Source organism: Melopsittacus undulatus, chromosome 2, assembly GCF_012275295.1.
Source record: "Melopsittacus undulatus isolate bMelUnd1 chromosome 2, bMelUnd1.mat.Z, whole genome shotgun sequence".
NCBI classification, from domain to species: domain Eukaryota; kingdom Metazoa; phylum Chordata; class Aves; order Psittaciformes; family Psittaculidae; genus Melopsittacus; species Melopsittacus undulatus.
The window spans coordinates 53,255,432-53,274,148 of record NC_047528.1 but is presented as its reverse complement, the minus strand read 5'-3'; the positions used below and the strand labels follow the sequence as shown (position 1 = coordinate 53,274,148).

General features: G+C 43.6%; 1 protein-coding gene across 2 annotated transcripts in view; it reads right to left on the bottom strand.

The window, feature by feature from the left end:
* Positions 1-18,487, bottom strand: part of CLYBL (citramalyl-CoA lyase) — a 168,699-nt gene extending 150,212 nt beyond the window's left edge. For both annotated transcript variants that reach the window (XM_034074495.1, XM_034074496.1), the window contains exon 1: positions 18,421-18,487. In XM_034074495.1, coding sequence (XP_033930386.1) covers positions 18,421-18,485 — 65 coding nt within the window. In that variant the 5' untranslated portion in view covers positions 18,486-18,487. The remainder of the gene's footprint in view (positions 1-18,420) is intronic.
* Between the last annotated feature and the right edge of the window lie 230 nt (positions 18,488-18,717).

Here is an 18,717-nt window from a genome sequence, read left to right as displayed (position 1 = left end):
TGGGAACATGTACTATCCATACGTGCACATTTGGATTTATTTATTCTGAGTTTAAAAAAAACCCCAAAAGAATACTAATGATTTTTGACACTTTTACAAATGCATGAATTATTTTAAAACAGGAATTTTCTTCTTGTTTGGAAAAATGAGGTTGCAACTTTGTTTTCTGTAGTATGTTGGCAAATGGATAGATTTTAATTCCTTAAAACATAACTAACTAGAGGAAAGAAACAAATTATATTAACCAACAGTTTATGTATACCCTGAATGCAGAAAACACTGACAATAATATGGAAATCATGTGCACAACATGCTAATGGAGCATTGTAGAGCTGTTGTGCGTATGCAAGTCCAGGCACACACAGAAGTAAGCACAAAAGACAACAGTTCCACTAAACAGCTACCAAAAATATACCCAATTGGCCTAATACTAGACACAACAGCTTGAGCATTCTTACGGGGAAAAAAAAAGTCAGAAACTCACCAAATCTTGGTTTTAAAAGCATGCAAAGTATCCAGAGAGAGAGCATTCGGAACAGTCAATTACTTTCACATTTTGTCCCAGGACTTTAAAAGTTAAAGGCATAGTTCTGCCAATTGTGAGATGCCCCATCCAGCACAGACCACCCACAACTACTGATTTTCCATCTGGTGAACAAAACAGACATCTCCCTAATTATTTTTAAAAAGGTTTTTTTTCCTAACATACTTCCTTTATTTGTCTGTGACCTGGAACTTAATGGAAAACCTGGTAGATGCCAACCTCATTTCTTGTAATGAAGCATCTTATTTTCCCTACTTTAAGCACGCTTATTTAAAGGCTGTTTAATAGAAAGTTATTACCTAAGCCGATCTTTGATAGGACCTGAATTACTAAATAGCTTGAAATTAGAACAACGTTATATCAAACCCTAAATGCTCTAGTTAAATATTAACCATTAAAAGTTCTTCCCTAGTATATTAAAACAGAAAGCAATGAGGTTTACAGTCTCATATGCTGGGTTCCCATATTGCCAGTGTCAAAATTTATGCCTTTTTTCAGCAATATGGTTGCCATTGCCAGCACCATGCTTATAAATGCCAACTGTAATTAAAATCTGGCACCCTCTACAAGCATTAAACATGCCTAAAGATTAAAAAAAATAAAAATCTGTATTTTAAAATACTCTTTGCAGCATATGCAGACTTAAAAAAAAGTTCTTCTTCTGCCAGTTTTAGAAACATCATAGAAAAAAGAATAATAAAAAAGGTCCTAGTTGTCCTGAAAATTCGTTTGGAAAAAAAACACATATATTGTGCTAATCTTTCATGATGATGCAAAGGAAAGAGAGATGGCAAAACCTGGATTTTTGCTTTAAAAGGATTACAAAGAAATAGGATGTTTAATAATCTGGACCCCAGGCAGACACACAGGGCAAGTAACACACAGCGTTTACCTCAGCATCCTTTACGCTGGCTGGTATAGTTCAATACACACGTAAAGCTCTCATGGTGAATGCCCAAGCAGGGCTGTGGACTCCAGAGCCTGACGAGGGAGATGAGAGATCATGCAGAGAAGAATGGAGGCTGGGGGATACCCATGGCCTGTTCATGTTAATGGTTCTGGGGAGGCAAACACCATTATGTACTCCTTCATTGCTGCCTCCAGCAGTGAGCAGCAAGCTGGGTGTCTGGTTAGGAAAATCCTCTTCTGGGCTTGTCAACAAGAGAAGTGACTAGCAGGAAGCTCCTGGAGGCCCTGGACACATAGTCAAAACATACAGGGCTTCCTTGGGAAATAACCATAGGGAAAAGAGGGAGATGGGGAAACAGGACATTAAACCCAGCAAAATTTCCAGCCATAAATTCCTTTTCTACTTATTAATAGGCTACTTCTAAGTTACGCAGCTGGCTTACAGACCTGCTGAAGATGAGACACCCATGTTCATGACAGGTTAAAACCTAAAGGAGCTCCCCAGCAAGGTCAAGCCAGGCACTCAGCAGCAGGTGCACAAACAGCACAGTGCTGGAGCACCCCGAGATCTCCTTCTTGGTCTGGCAGCACTGCACCAAGCACTTGTCTCTATTGCCCTGGCCATTCATCCCAGTTAGGAGGTGAGGAAGAGTCAGCCAGCCATGCTGGGAAATAAGAGGTAGGAGAAGGACCACCTCTCAGAAAATCAGTACCATTCATGGACTCTACTTGTGGGGAACAGATCTAGAAAACGGGCAGCCTAACCACTGCAAAATTGATATTTTAAATAGTCAGCAAGAGAAAGGAGTGGGGTTTTTTTTCAAATAAAATTGATGAAAGTTAATGAATTGGCATTTACAGGAACACCTTCTGATGTGACCAGCAGATGGAGGTGAACCATGATGGTGTCCGAGTCTGAGACACCAAGGACCAACGGCAGCAGGACTCAGTGTCTTTGTAGCAAAGGCACCATGACCGAGATGCTCTCCATCCTGTCCTCCCAATCTCATTGTGCTGGTGCCCGAAGCAACGTTTTTCTCGTGATCCTATCAGCAGAAGAGGTAATTAAATTTCATTGTGGGGTGTCCCATTGACCAAATGTTTATGGGCAGGACTGAACATTTTATCTTCACATTTCATGTTCTTGGCTGAATTTCTGTATCGCTATGCCACGTTTGCACTTCTGTTTATGTTCATGCGTAGGCATCTCAGTTATCAATGACTTTCAGCAGGATGAAATCTTTTAAGCTGCTTATTTAAAAATAACGAGTTAAACTACCAAGCGGGAAACATTGAGTTAAATAATTAATTTGAATCTTGTTTTCCCATTTAAATGTTTCAGTTATTTTCTTGGAGAAAGGTTAATTCTCAGTTTGTAACCAGTAAAGTATGCTGCTTTGTAACTAAATATAGCTTTTACACTAAATTTGGCACTTCTTATTGCTAGCCAGAAGGACAGAGTAGCTCTGCTGATATATATTTAAGCTTTTCTATACCTCATTATGCATATTTTTCAGATTAATTTTACTGGTTTTGTTACAAAATCATGTATGGCACAATTCTTATTTACTAGCTGATCCCTTTGTGTTTACTTATGGTTTATGTTTCTTTGAATGGAAACTGGAATGCAACTTAAAATGCAGCAAGGCAGTTCATCACTTGCACAGCACTGTCTTAAAGAGGCTAGACTTCTACAGAAAAATTGGGATTTGATTTAAAAATTATCTATTAAAACACCTTGGTATTACCTAAAATTAGCACTGATTTGGTCATAATATCCTTCAATAGTGTAGTATTTGCAAACCTAATCCTCTCATAATTAGCTTTTGTTCACAGATTGGTAGAGAAGAAGAAGCTTTTCTGCTTCTTTCAACATCCAATTGGTCAAGTTTGAATAAATTAGTCATTTAACTGAGCTAATTGAATATATTGAAGAAAATATTCTCTTGGCACTTGCAGAAGAGACTACTGATCTCAAAAGCCAACTCAGTACTTCAAAGGCTTTAGGTTTAGAGAATTTAGGCAGTGACTTTCATCAGTTGAATGGTCTGACCAACAACCTGGAAGTATTGTTTCTATTTTGTTTGTTATTTTTTATGATTTAAGCAGATTGCAGTAAGTTTAGGCCTTAGCATCATTTTAATTGATACATTTTACAGAAGAAATAGGCTCAACATACATTTTGAAAACTGTTTTTGTTATTTATTTCTTCATCACTAGGTTTTTACCATCTCACTGACTCAGGGTTCAGCTCTTTGCTTAGCATTTAGCCTCATAATTATTTTTTTTAATGGAGGAATGTGCCAGCATCACCATTACTAGCGGCAGAAATCAGCAAAACCCGCTTCTCAAATAAATACTTTTATCAGTTGTACGACAGGCCTGTCACAGACAGTTTTCAGGCCAACTAAGCAGTGGCCTCAAAAAGAAACTGGAAGTGTCTAAAACGGTAAAAAACTTCAATGTCTTTCTCTTCTAAACTGACCCCCTTCATGGCTGTGGAGCGAAGACATCCTGCAGCCATCTCTCTCCACACAGATGCATCCACTGAAACAGATGCATCAGGGACAGGGTGAATATTTCAGTCTCTGAAGTCAAGGTCTCCAGACAGGTTTGAGGTCTACAGTACCAGAAAGGCCCCAGCTATCGCTGGTTTCCCACAGCAAGTTTATATTTGGTTCAAAAACATTTAATGTTGCCATTCCAATTGCATAATGTACATGTGATTTTCTACAGTCACAGATTACAATAAAACCCCCAAACCATCATGTCTTCATTATTCCTTTTTTGATTCTGCCATTTGTTGGTTGTGTTTTAAGGTTAATAGATCATTTTCCAGGCATAAGTGGTCAAATAAGCTAATAAAAAAACCTACAGCTGCTGAAAGAACTACAGCCCTTTGATAGCATATTCATTTTCTGGTTTATCTTGTTACGGAACATCCGTGCTGAGTTCCTGAGGGACAACAACCTGCTAATAGCATGTGTCTTAGATAATGATACCAACCTTAAAGACAAAGTTGACTTACATGAACTCTGCACGATTTCTGATATACTCAAAGGAAATCCATCTTAATTGCGTAAAGACAACAGTGGACTTCAAATTTGGTTTAGAAATTAAAAACCTGGAAATGCCAAGTCAACTTTCTCACTCTGAACATGTCTTTGGGCATAAGACAGGTTTTTATCCATACCAAGTGTTTCAAATCACTGAAGCTACACAATGATATTCCCTATTTTAAGATTCCATATTGGAACAAAAAAAAAGAAAGTAAGAAATGCCGTAACACCTTTTGGTAAGTAATTTTCATATCTTTCCAGCATGCCTCTAAGTATAGATAAATGTGAAGTACAGCAGGAGATTCAGGCTTGAGAATGCCCATGTGGTAAGTAAGGAGCACTGCTCAGGCTGTATTTGTCAGAAAAGGTAAATCATGTGGTGAAAGGAGCCCCTTTGAGTTTTAGCCTTAGAAAGCTCTATAACACCAAAAGCTCTGACACCAGGTCTGAGGTTTTGTACCTTCAGACAGAAGAAATCCAGTGCAACCAAATTGCTAGAGATCTGAAGGTTTTATGTGGATCCAGCCTTTCTGAAAAGAAAGAAATCTTTCCTTCTAAAATAAGACCCTTCCTCCTTAGATATGGAAAGGGTAAAAAGACCAATTCAACCTGTAACCTCATCTGTAGGTCATCACAGCCTTCACCCTAAAATGGGCAGTTTAGCACAACTGTGCTTCGTGTGCTGTGGAACTAACTAGTGTAAACCAGTGAGCAGACAGCATGTAAGTCAAATGTTCATCCACATTGAAAGATGTGGACGTACATAAGGCATGACAACCGAGACACACTGCAAGAGAGGAGCTGTCAGACTGAAAGAGGACATGGATGAGAAAATGCAGTTAGCCAGTAGCAAAAACAAAAGGGGAGGGATAAAACCTGCCCAAACACACAAGATCAGAGACCATCATCCTGCAGCAACTCACTGAAAGAGGTGGAGAATTTTGGCATTTGTCTTCCTCTTGCACAGCAGCAATTGGCTCCACCAAAATTTGGCTTCCATATGGTATGTGAATGTACCCTGCACAACAGCCCTACTGGCTGACAGGTATATAAAAGTGTATGAAAGAGGTGAAGAGAAGGGAAGTCCAGAAAGAGATAACTATTCCCCTGGAAGACAAGCTTTGCTAACCCAACACCATTAACTTCCAGAGCCTCATTCACAAAAATAACTACAGAAGACAAAAAAAAGGGTCAAGGAAAGGACCAACTTAGGAGGAAACCCCAGAATTACAGTTTCTGGTAGGTGTGATACCTGAGCAAGTCAGGCTAAACTAGATACAATGCTCTCATTTATCTTGATATAAACTCTCTTGCAACAGGCCATCACAGGAGGTTATCCTGCAGCACTAGAAACACCAGAGTCACAAATGTATGAGAAAAGAAACAACCTCTCATTAAAACTGTCATTGTATATTCTCATTTACAGGTACTATGAGACATTGCTTTCAATAAGCAAGTTAAAGTATGACACAGAAGGAAAACATGCTTTTTTGGAAAATCATGTACTAGTTCTACACTGAACCTCTGGTGAAGCACTAGAAAAGCCCTGCTGCATGGGTCTTGGGCAAAGCTAGCACAGCAGGAGGAGAAAGCACCATCCAACTCTTGTATTGTTTCATACAATGTCACATCTCTCTTCCTGTGAATTAAGCTAGAATCAGATTTACTTCATGTTTTGAAGTCTGGTTGGAGGAGAGAGAGACTCCAGAGCAGCAGCTCATGCTCTGAGCTCCCTGTTTCATTTTATTGTGCCATTTTTTAATTATTCAACAGATGTTTGCTGGTTACGATGGAATCACCGGAAAGGTCAAAAACCCAAATGTGCTTAGAAATTAAACTGGTGTCTTATACTCGTGATCGCTATTCATCTGCTCTAGGTTGAGACAGGGCAACGTAGAGAGAAAACCTTGCATTTCCATTGTCACTGAAGCAGCTGTGCCTCAAGCAGAAAGCCTTAAGCTGCAGAGGGGGAGGTGCCCATCTGCAACATTTTACAAGCCCTAAAAAACTCACACTGTACATAAAGTTTTCAAAACCTTAAGATTAATTATGAGCTCTGCTTTGCACGGTGCCTGTTTGAATTACATCCTACCGCTAATATTACTTTAAAGCTGTTTTCAAAAGGCTACTGTTGTTCTCACAATACAGAACACCAAGAATGATTAAAACCTGAATAAATACTGTTTATTATTTTCCATAATTTACCTATTTATCTAAACGCATGTGTTCCTTCAGAGAAATTTAGCTCCCTGCTGCCCAAGCAAAATAGGAGCACTATGTATTATATTACATTATATCATAAACTCTGGTAACCAGTATCTCCCTTCAGGAAAAACCGCACATGTTGGCCTCCACCTTTAACAGGAACACATGGGTTCCAACTGGCTGCCATTAAATTTCAGGTTTTAAAACCTGCAAGCAAACATACGGTAGAAATTAAATTATGCACTGCTGCTAAATTTGCTATGTGTGCTGCAGGAGGATGGGCTGAAAACTGTGTTAACCGTTCAACATTTAAACAAAAAATTAATTAAAAATAAACAAAAGGAGGGCATCATTTAAGATCGTGTTTTCTATCTGCTGCATCTCATTTCTCCTTAACTACCCATCCACACTAAGAACATTGCAACTGGCCAAGAATTTAAGTGAATCATATCGGTGAGAGAAATTATGGGACACAAACCAACAGGAGCCTTTTCTTTATGTTTGGAGCAGTAAAGCTGCTGCAGGGTGAGGTGGGAGCAGGCAGGAAAGCGAGGCAGTGTGAAGGGAACTGGCTATTAACTTATCAATTCCAGGCCTTGGCTTTCTAATTGACAACCTCAGGGCTACTTTCATCACTTGTCGAGTTCAAACCCACACTCAATTTTTCCTTTAGATAATGATGCAACTATAACATAACGGTGTTTCTGACATATTGCAGTGTGTAGCAGTAGGAAGGTTTCCTCAGTAGCTTAGTTTAACAGGAAAGGGGGAAAAAAACCCAGCTCAACTGTTAAATGGTTTTCACATCTATCAACTTCTCAAAGAAATAGTCAGTAAGAAAACAGAGTTTACACTTCCAGTATGCTGGAGTCGCTATATGGTACTGACCCAACCCAAAGCACCATCAGTCCTTTAGTATTGTTATCGATCTAACAAAAAATAAGCAAATGATTAATGCAATAAGTCTGCAAAGCATGCATTCATATACAAAACCTAAATAAATGAACCATCCAGAACTAGAAATGCACTTCATTTATCTAATTCTTAAAAACTACCAAAAAAAGGAAAAAGTAATTAAAAATATATTGACAACTTGATATCTAGAAATTATATGTCTTTGAAGCAACAGGAATGCTGCCACGGACATACCCCTACAGAGAGTTAAGAAGTCCCAACTTTCATCCTCCTACAGACACCTGAGTGGTTGCTGAAGGCAGCCAGACCATTTGCAAAGAGCAAGGTACTTGTGTGAGTATGTTTATCACATTTTGACCATAAAGAAAAAACACCCAAAAAACTGTCAAGTAACAGCATGTCCACAGGCAAAAAGCACCTGGCTCTAACATAAACAGTCACATAACTGCCTTTTAATAGTGGATTTAAAGGTTTGAGTCCTGCAGTCCACTCTGCAAAGGCCCTGGAGTCATACTAAACTCAGAGCAGTGTCTGGGGCTCTCGGCACATCAATCGAGTCAACAAAAGCAGTGTCAGAAACTTGAATAATATCAATACACTTCTGAAGCACAGCCACTTCTCTGGCTTCTATGTGATTGACATACAGAGGGACAACAGTTTGGATACTGTGCCATATAGCCAACTGCTGCTGAAATTGGTGTGCATAAAGATACAAGTATTAAACTAACACAGCTTAATAAAGCAAAGGTGCTGCAAGAAGACTTTGCATACAGTTGGCTCTTGTCTTCACTGGAATTTAGACTCCTGCTGTTGCAAATCGGCACCCAAGTAACTTCAGTCATAGCATGTTAAAGAGGCAACGGCTTATGCTGGCTAGACTAGAAGAGATCAGGCCCAGCCATTTAAGATTACAGATATGGATGCCTCATTTCCAGGTGGCAAAGGCTGCATATTGGTCACAAGCTTAAAAATGATTGCTCCAACTCTCATCTGAGGAGTAGCGCTGAAGCACTCAAGGACAGCAGTACCTGTTTTAAGAATGAACATTGGACTCGACATTTCCTTTGGCTGCCACTCTAGTGCTTTTCAGGCTTTCTAGGTCCATAAAGCTGCTGCATATCATGAATTTAGCAGATCACATTGCTGGTTTAGAGCTGTAGCAATCAGTTTTATGAAGACTGGGTATGCTGGCATATTACCCACTTCATTGAAGACCTCTCTTCATTTCAAGCATTGTGCATGCTGCTACTCCTTCTCAAGGGATAAGGAAGCAAGAGCTCTCCCTACAAAACGCCTGGCCCACATAAAGGGCAAAGGTCACTGTTTGCAAAATATTGTTTAAAAGTCAGAAGGAACTTATTTTATAGCCAAATTAGCAGCTCAGCAAAACAGTGGGCTATCGTAGGAAAGATAATAAGCCCAACAGCTGCGCACTACAACTGATCAGGTTTTTACTGGGATCATTGCCTGGGATGTTTTAGGGGGTTTTTGGACAAAAGAGACATCAACACAAGAAGTGTGAAACCCAGGCTATTACATTAACTGCTAGAGGCAGGTGGTTTTTCATTTTCTTAAACCAAATCCCTACCACCTTTCTAATTTTGCCACTCCAAGGCTGCAACCAGCAGTACAAACCGGTTCCCTTTCAGTGTTTGGAGTGCTGGTTTTACAAGCCTGTTTTGCCTTCCTGCAGGCACTTTGAGCTTATAAATGGCACCTTTCAGTGTCCTGAATTGTGAAGGGCAGCTAGTCCTGAATTCTCCTGTCGCTTAATGATCTCACATAAAATGAGGTCCACAAAACTTTTATTACCACTGCAGTTCGAATTTGCAGGTGAAGAACCACCAGGGAAAGGATGCGGACATCTTTTGCTCCCCTAATTTTCCAGGTGCAAGAAAGTTTCCCACTTGGACTTGAACAATTAGTTAACTCTCAAAGTGAAGCCTGATCTAAATAAAAAGACTATAGTATGTTACTGCGATAAGCACTGGGAAAATCCAATGGGAAACCACTTGAGAACAACATATAATAGCATCAAATTTAGGTTGAAAAAAATCCCCCAGGTTAAAAACCTGTTATCTAAGCATTTCTTTATTGTCTTTTGGTTTCCACCTAATTTTATTCACTTGTCACCACTAAGTATATTTGACACTGAAGGATTATACATAATGTTTATTTAAACCATAAATTTTCTCCCCTATTCTGGTAATAACAACCACTGATTGAAAACCATACTGTACCTCAGCAATCCAAACAGAGATTCAAAAGAAAGTACTTTAAAAAAGAAAGGAATTTGTTTGTTACAAATTACTTCTGCATTTATATACAGTTTTAGTGATTCATGGCATGCTAAATACAGTGCTAATGAGCTTTGGGTTGTGTTTCTCATTTTTGTTTGAAATCTTTTTTTCCCTGCTAAAAACAATTACTAGAGGCTATTCAAATGACACTGCATAAACAAGGAAACCTAGTAAAACTGTAGGTAAAATTGGCATTTTGTTTCAAGCATGGCTCAGGAGCCCAATTCACTTGTTGGCAAGCTGCATATTTCAAATAGCACTCGCATCTCCCCCAAAGAGGAAGCTGGGTAAGATGCTTTCAGAGACCGACATTTACAACACTCATTAATGAAAAACAAAAAATTCAAGAGTATAACCTCACTGCTTAATTCCCACCTTCCAAGAATGAAGCATCTTAGCCTTTCAGCTTTCTTCTTCACTTTCCAGTGAAAGGTAAATAAATCAGCAGAAATATAAGCTCTTCATTCTTAGTACCTCTTTAGAGGATACACATGCCCATAGGAGCCTAAAAACCTTCCTGGAGAGCATCATTAATCTTGCTCCTAGCAGCAAAGAATTTTTAAAGCCTATGTATGACTGTCTAGTCACAGCCAAGTGAGTCTTGCATTTCTCTGACCTGATTTTAAGAAACAAACAAATAATCAGTGGAAATTATGCCCAATTATCTTTCATCATTCAGTTATGCAGATCACCACCCACCTCAACTACTGACTAGATACCAAACATCGTCCTTCTACAACAAAACTGGCTATCTAACACCTACAGTCACAGGATGGTTTGGATTGGAAGGGACCTTTAAAGACCATCTCTTCCAAATCCCCTGCAAAAAGGAGGGACATTTTCAACTAGATCAACTAGATCACATGTTGATGGAAGTCCTGCCTTGACCCTGCTTTGCCAGCCTCTCCAGCTCTGGGCCTAAGAATACTTTCAGAAACCTACAAACAATTCAAACTGTACTATGAACAGCTGCTGCCTGGCTGCAGCCATGCTAAAGCCTATTTGCACCACCGCAAGTCAAGTCACTATCAGTCCCTTGGACTTCAGTCTTCCAAGCAACATGTGTGTTACTCCAAAAGCTTTCAGATGACTTTTTAACTGAAAACATCCAGGATGTTGGGGATTTTAACAAATCATCATAGCTGATAAATCAGCAGCTGATAAAACTAGAGTTAATTAATGCTGCCAGGAAACAGAAATATATCTGCAATGAGCTGGTCTTGTTATGCCCATACTCAGTATTTCCCCTCCTTTCTTTGAAGAGCATTTCACCAACTTAAAATAACCCAAACATAAAACCAATCCCCCCACACACCCACACACAGATTGAGCAAATGAAAGATATTCCCACTAACTAATAACTAACTAACTAACTAACTGACCCTACTCTCCAGTTTCCCACCCAGAATCCCACAGACAATATCAAGAGTGGGGAATCAAACCCCTTTATGACCAAGTCCGCAGCAGATAAAGCAGCAATTGTGCTTATACAGTATTGGAAGTGTAGCTACAACATAGCGTGACAGCTTGTTAGTGTTGAAAATATATAAGCTCTTTGTAATTGTGCCTTTGGAATGCCATCTGTCTTGAATTAACATCCACCTGGGATCATGTTTCGATGACCAATATGGACAGATTACTGGAACTTTAAAACCCCGCTTTCTTTGTAATTGACATTTAAACTGTTTGAAGTTTCTCATTAAGTCCTTTTTTACAAATTAGGTGCAGATGTATAAAGCTAAATGTACAGTACTAAGGGAAATTAGGTCACCTGAAAGCTCAATCATAAAATGTATCAACTGTTTAAGTGCAATGAGTACATTAAAATTTAGGGATCAACTTTATGCCCCAAATTCTTCAAAGTTTCATCATTTCCCTTTCATTGCTGCAGAGCCCCTGATGCCAACCATTTTTAATTAAAATGGCAGAGAAGAAAGAGGGTTTGGCCACTCAGCCCATGACAACTGGGCAATCTTGGCCCATAAAGGGCTAGAGAAGACAAGGCAGGCAGCCACAGAGATGTCCATTTACAGGGACAGGGAAATCCTCTTTACATCGATGATGCCAGCAGATTTAATAAGCACAGGGAGACCTGAGAAGTAAACACAGCACCAATGAGAATACAAGGGAAAGTTACGAAGGGGACTTGTTGAACACCCAGGGGCTCAGTAACCACACGGCTGACCTCCAGATCCATGCATAGTCAAAGTTCTGCAGACCTGCTGTGCTCCACGGCCTCATGGGATGGGAGAGGGAAGCGTGAAAATGGCAGCAGCTGGAGAAACACCTCCATGCACAGCCTGGCTGACAGAATAACGGCAAACCGAGTATTTCCCTTTCCATATGAGGGGGCTCAGAGCTCAGGGAGGTGTGAGAAAGGGGTCCAGGAGAGATCACCACCAGGAGCCCTCCTGATGTGCAGAGGACATGAGAACATACCACACTGGGGTTCATCAGAAGAAACTCTACAAAGCTCTTAGCATCAAGGGGCTTTTACCTGTCAGAAAGGCTCTTAAAGGAAAGACTTCAAGTACAGCAGCCTGTTCTCCCCAGAAAGCATGAAAATCTCAGAGACCCCACTCACCCAACCTGTATGAGTAGCCAAGAAATACTGCACAAGCACGTGAAGGCCCAATGCTGGAAGGTGGAGCATCCCCAAAGAGAAGCAGCACCCTCCTTCTCCATGCAGCGCCGCAGAGCAGGAGTAGCCTTGGGCCTCAAGACAGAGGCATTCTGCAGCTGGTATCATTTAAACTCAGTGCGATCAAGGAGGTTCAGTGGAAGGTCCATGAAACTCCTTTATCCCAGAGAAAGGTCTCTTGGGGTAAGTTAGGACACCACCCACATAAAATGCACAACCACAAATCCTTTAGACACCACAGCATGTTGGTTCTTGGGTATATGCCAGGGCTATACCCTGGCTCCCTGCTCGTAAGCACGGAGGTGCAATGGAAGATAGTTCTCTGAAAAGCTGCTTAACAAGACAAATACACTGTCAGCCAGTTCTTTTTTCTGTGCTTAGACTACATTATTGCCTCTTAACCAGACTGTCTTCAGTACTGTTACTTATGACAATGACTTTAGAAAGCTTTTCTGCTGACATCCCCTCATAAACCTATTCTTGTAAGCTACTAGAACTCTTTTTGTGAAAGAAGTGTAAACTTTCAGCTGGATACCTTTCTGCTGCTTCTGATAAACAGCCAGGTAACTTTGCTGTGAAACTGGCTGTGCATCTATTTGTAAGATGAACAGCAGGTCCCAACTAGTACCTGAACACAACAGCAGGGGATTTTGGTTTCCTTATCTGTGGGCTCTTTCTCCATGTTCATATACAATTTCAGGTCAAGGCAGAATTTGGAGAAAAATTAGGGGCATTTTTAATGGAAAGAAAAATCAAACCAGCCATGTTATTAAACTGCAACACCTGGGAAAGAACAAAACCTGACCAATATAATACAGTAAGGTAACAACATTTTCCAGAAGGGGAGTGCCCAATTCGTGTATAAAGGGGAACGAGACAGAGGAGCAATTCAACAACCACATGTACTGAATAAGAAAGACTTCTAAGGAAAGTGTATTTGCACCCAGTTCCATTTTACGTATGCATTTTTTGAATACTGGCTTTCATTTAGCTAACAGGTCTGCAAAGACAGGTACAGGACTGGGCAGGACTGTCCACAGAATGGTTTGAGTTAGAAGGGATCTCAAAGATCATCCAGTTCCAACCCTGTGGTCAGGGACACCTTCCACTAGACCAGGCTGCTCAAAGCCCCATCCAGCCTGGCCTTGAACACTGCCAGGGATGGGGCAATTACAACTTCCCTGGGCAACTTGTTCCAGTGTCTCACCACCTTCACAGGGAGGAATTTCTTCCTCATATCTAACCTAAATCTTTCCTTTTTAAGCTTAAAGCCATTACTCCTTGTCCTGTTTCTACTTGCTCTTACAAAGAAGTCCCTCTCCAGATTTCTTGTAGGCCCCCTTTAAGTACTGGAAGGCTGCTGTAAGGTCTCCCCTGAGCTTTCTTGTCTCCATGTTGAACAAGCCCAGCTCTCTCAACCTGTCTCCATAGGAGAAGTGCTCCAGCCTTCAGAGCATCTTTGTGGCCCTCCTCTGTACTCACTCCAACAGGTCCATGTCACTCTTGTGTTGGGGCCCCAGAGCTGAATGCAGCACTGGAAGTGGGGTCTCACAAGGATGGGTATAAAGGGGGAGAACCACCTCCCTTGACCTGCTGGTCACAGAACTGCGTTAGCTTTAAGCAGACAAGTTAGGGTGCCAGTGCTGATTAGCTGGACACACTTAGATTTGCACCCTGCTCCTCATTAGCATTAATTAGCAAGCATCATACCTCTGCTGCTGCCAGGATCAGAGCTGGCTCAGGCAGTAGTTTCACAGTGCTTAGTGCCGAGTATGGAGCTGCCAGAGTGTGCAGCGGGGAGCTGATATCAGGCCCCACGTCTTTCTGCCAAGGGCAGAGGAGAGCAGAGACCCAGTTCAGCAGAAAGCTGGAACAGCGTGGACAGGTAACATCTCTTTTGGCATAAGGCCTCCCAATGTAACTCCAACCTGCCAAAAATGCATGCGTGAACACCAGAGCTAAGGCTCAGCTTTGCAATGTGCTTTGCCTGACCTAGTAGTGATGGTTGATGAAAGGCCCCATCCTGCACATTCCCTCACGCGTGGCCTGGTGATATGGTTACAAGGTAAACCAGGGCTCCACTAGGTCCACCCTCAGAGAAAGGATTGCAACAGCAGTGACTGGAGCAGGGGTGCTCAAGACATCACCTCTCTCCCCGAAGTGAGACACTACCAGGTTCTCAGCTTGCCAGCAACACAACATTAATTTAGGTGAAACAAAGTGACCTTGTAGAAAAGCAGATTCTGCAGACACGGCTCAACAGTTCTGCCAGATAGAGTGTTTTTATCCCTAGAAAGTCGCACTTTCACCCTGAGGCCATAATCTCAAAAGACACACTTAAAAATGTGTAGAACATAGAATGAGTGATTTTTTCGATAGAGGCTCTGGAAGGAAATCCCTCACAGACTTAACACTTTATTGATATTCTTGGTTACAGCTCCACACATGCCGAGCAGGATCAGCTGCTGGTAAAGGCCATGATTCATGTCTTTCCATTTAAACACCGCAACAAAGAATAAAACTATTTCCCAACTAACAAAGGGGAAACCTTTAACTCGCTAAAGAGTTTCAGCTCTCATTGCATTAGCACCCTCCAGTGTCCAATCCATGAAAAACAACACTGTCACTAATGTGCCAAGTAGACACAAATTTGGGAGTGTGAAAGACAAGAGAGAGAAGTGACAGATTCCTGGGAGGGAAGATGGCAACTGGAGAGGAGAGGAGAAACTCCCAATGCTAGAAACCTTAGATGACATAGATGGAGTCCCTGAACAAGACCTGACACAGGATCATTACTCAGTACTCCTTTTTCCCAGCAGCTGTTCTGATGTCTGCACCTTTGGCACACTGTACTCCACATGGTGTATTCCATACTCAGCAGTGTTCTCCCAAGATGTGAGCTTAATGGTGCAATTTTTGATTGATTTAGCATGGATATGTAGGTATAGATCTGCCTGGAATACGCTGTTGTCCTGGTTTGAGCAGTAGCAGTCATTTTTCTCCTTCTTGGTAGCTGGTGCAGTGCTGTGTTTTGACTTTCGGGCTGGGAACGGTTGCTGATAGCAAGTATGTTTTGAGTTACTGCTCAAATGTTTGGTTTGTCCAAGGCCTTTTCTGAGCTCATGCTCTGCCAGGGAGGAGGGGAGCTCGGGAGAAAGGAGAGACAGGACACCTGACCCAGGCTAGACAAAGAGGTATTCCATACCATAGCACGTCATACCCAGGAGGTAACCTGGAAAGACCCGGGAGGGCTGGAGCTCTGGGGGGATGGAGGAGGTATCGGTCGGTGCTCGGCCAGGCAGGGTGGGGTGAGTTATGGGTCGGTGGCTGGTGAGGTGTTGTGTTGTATTCTCTTCACTTGTTATTTGCTTTATCATGATTGTTTGTAGTAGTAGTAGCAGTAGTGATTTGTGTTGTGCCTTAGCTATTAAACTGTGCTTATCTCAATCCGTGGGGGCTACATTCTTTGGATTCTCCTTCCTAACTCTCCAGGAGTTGAGGGAGCAAGAGGGGGGGAGGAGTGAACGAGCTGTGCGGACTTGGTTTAAACCACGATAGCTGTGCAAATAAATACACATAAAACCCCTCTCATACATGGGGGACAGGGAGAGCCCAAAAGCTCTGGAACATCACAAATAAGCAAAACCAGTGCTGGGTGCAGTAGGTTTCACCTGCCTGCTAATGACACAAATGCTCCATCCACATTCTCATGGCAGCACTGCCCAGTGGCTTTGCAGAGGCAGCAACATCCACATGAAGTAGGTGGTAGCAGCTGGGAAAGCAGCCACACTGCATCAGTGGTACCTGCTGTAATTCAGGTCCCAGCCCAACAGTGTGTCAATGAACACTGTGGGACCCAGGCATTATGATCCGGACCAAGTGGACTCCTGCTGAAGACCATGGAGCTGCCAAGCAAATCCAGCCGTGTGCATTGACTGTTGGCATATTGAAGTCATCGCTGTATTTTCTCATTCCATGGCACACAGCTGCCCAGCTCAAAGGTGAGCAAGGGCTCCTCATGCCTCATCCTGCTTACGTCTCTGACTGGTTAGATGCCCCAGATTCTCTGGTCTCTGTCTGAGTGTTGGCTTCTCAGGCTCCACGGCAGCACTGATGAGTGGGGGCAGGCAGTTCCCAGTTCTCCTGGGAGCTATGTGAGACAGCACTGGTACTTGCTATCTACATCCCATCCCATAGCAGCACCAGCTAAGGAAGTCCTTTCTGACAGCAGCTGGAGGAAAGCAGCCTCACCATGGGCATGTGGTGAGCCCCCTCTCCCAGCCCTGAAGGGGTGCTATGCAGATACAATGTGATCATCTGATTGCCCTCACACTGTGCAGGCCCCTCTTCACCGTATTAGAATTCCTGATGACCCAAAACAGCAAGGCACAGCATTGATGATTCTTCTCCAATAATAGGCCAGAAGAAGGAAGAAAGAAAGAAAAAGGCTTGTACACACATGCATCTTCTCCAGAAACAGGCTGTGAAAGTAAGCTGACAGAGGCAGGCTGGAAAAACAACCCTGGGTGCTATGCAGGACAGCGTTACTGTGGGCAAGAAAGGCTGACATGGGTTTTATGGGCTGTTCACAGTGCCTCTAGCACAGCACATACCAGTCCAGCTGTCCCCAAGGTTTCGCAAGAACACCAGCATCAATATTGCATGTTCACAGTAACATCTATGTTACAGTTATTACAGGCTACTACTCTTTTATTACTCAAGTATAAAATATTTACAGTATGATGGTCTCAGCAGAGACTACAAGAATTTAAAGCTTTAAAGATTAAACCAAAGTAACACTTGGTTTCCTGCCTAATAGCAATATTAAAATATCTGTTCTCCCTCTAGAACTGTTGTTGGAAACCTCCCTTAAATCACCACAGACCCAACCATCAGTCCTTTGGGCAGAAGGCATCCTCTGCCTGCAGGTAATACTCAGGCACACACCCGCAGGCAGAAAGCTGGACATTAAACCCACACAGATCTCCAGGAGAGAGGTGCGGTGGAGCTCTCATCTTACACAGTGTATGTCACTCAGGGCCTGATTCTGCAAACTGACCTGCATGGGGATCATGTATTTACAGTGGAACTCTTCTGAGCACCCTGCCCGAAGTCCATGCCCTGACAGCTATCTGACCAGCTGTGGGAAAGCACCCAGTGACCTTGGTCCCTTTACAAGTGCACATAAACCACCTGTGTAACCCTCCCTCGTCCAGCCACTGCTGTGGCAGAGAAAAAGGACCATGTCACCCCTCTGAACCAACAAGGGCTCCCAGACCTGGGACGAGGGGTGCTGATGGGGCTGCCGACAACCCCACTCAGCTCTATCAAAGATGATTTATCAGTGTAGGAGACAACACGGTGTTCCCTTGGAAGGAGGGAACCCAACGGTACCGATCCAGCCCGAGCTGCGCCAAACCAGGCACCCAAGCCAGCCCAATTTCGTGGTAACTGGAAGAAACTTAGTTCTGTTTGCACACTGCTTGTGCCAGGGACGTGCCTTACCGGTGCCCCCACGGGGAGGCACCGAGCGGCAGCAGCCGGCCGACCGCCCGACCCTGGGGAGCTCAGGCTCGCCCACCAGAGGCTCCCGGGCTGTTGGCGGCCACGCCAGAGGCAGAGCCAGGGTCCAGCGGCTTCCCGCTGCCGCTGCCCCAGCAGGCTCACCCGCAAGCGGACCCGGCTCCGCCGCGCCCCCGCTGTGCCCTGCCCCGCTCCCACCGGGCCCACAGCCGGAGCCGGCGGGTGTTGGGGTGAGACCCCCCCAGCGGCGGCTGCCAGGGGGCGGGGCCTGGGGTCCGCTGGGGTCCGTTGTCCCGCCCCCCGCGTGCGCCGCGCGTCACTCACAGCCTGCACCTCCCTCCGCGCAGCCCAGCTCGCCGGCAGACCCACGCCGCTGCCGCCGCCGCCATCATCACCGCCTCGGTACCGCCTCCGCACACCGCCCATTGGCTGAAGGGCGCGGCATGCCCCGCCCCACGCTCCTGATTGGTGATCCGCGCCACGCCCCCCACGTGCCCGAGACTGCCGCGGAGGGGGGCGGAGCCGGGCGTCAGCAGAGAGCCGTTAGAGGCCGTTGGGCTGCCCCGGCGGCAGCAGCAGCAGCGAGGTGGGCCGCGCTCCCTCCCGGGGTGGTGTGTGAGG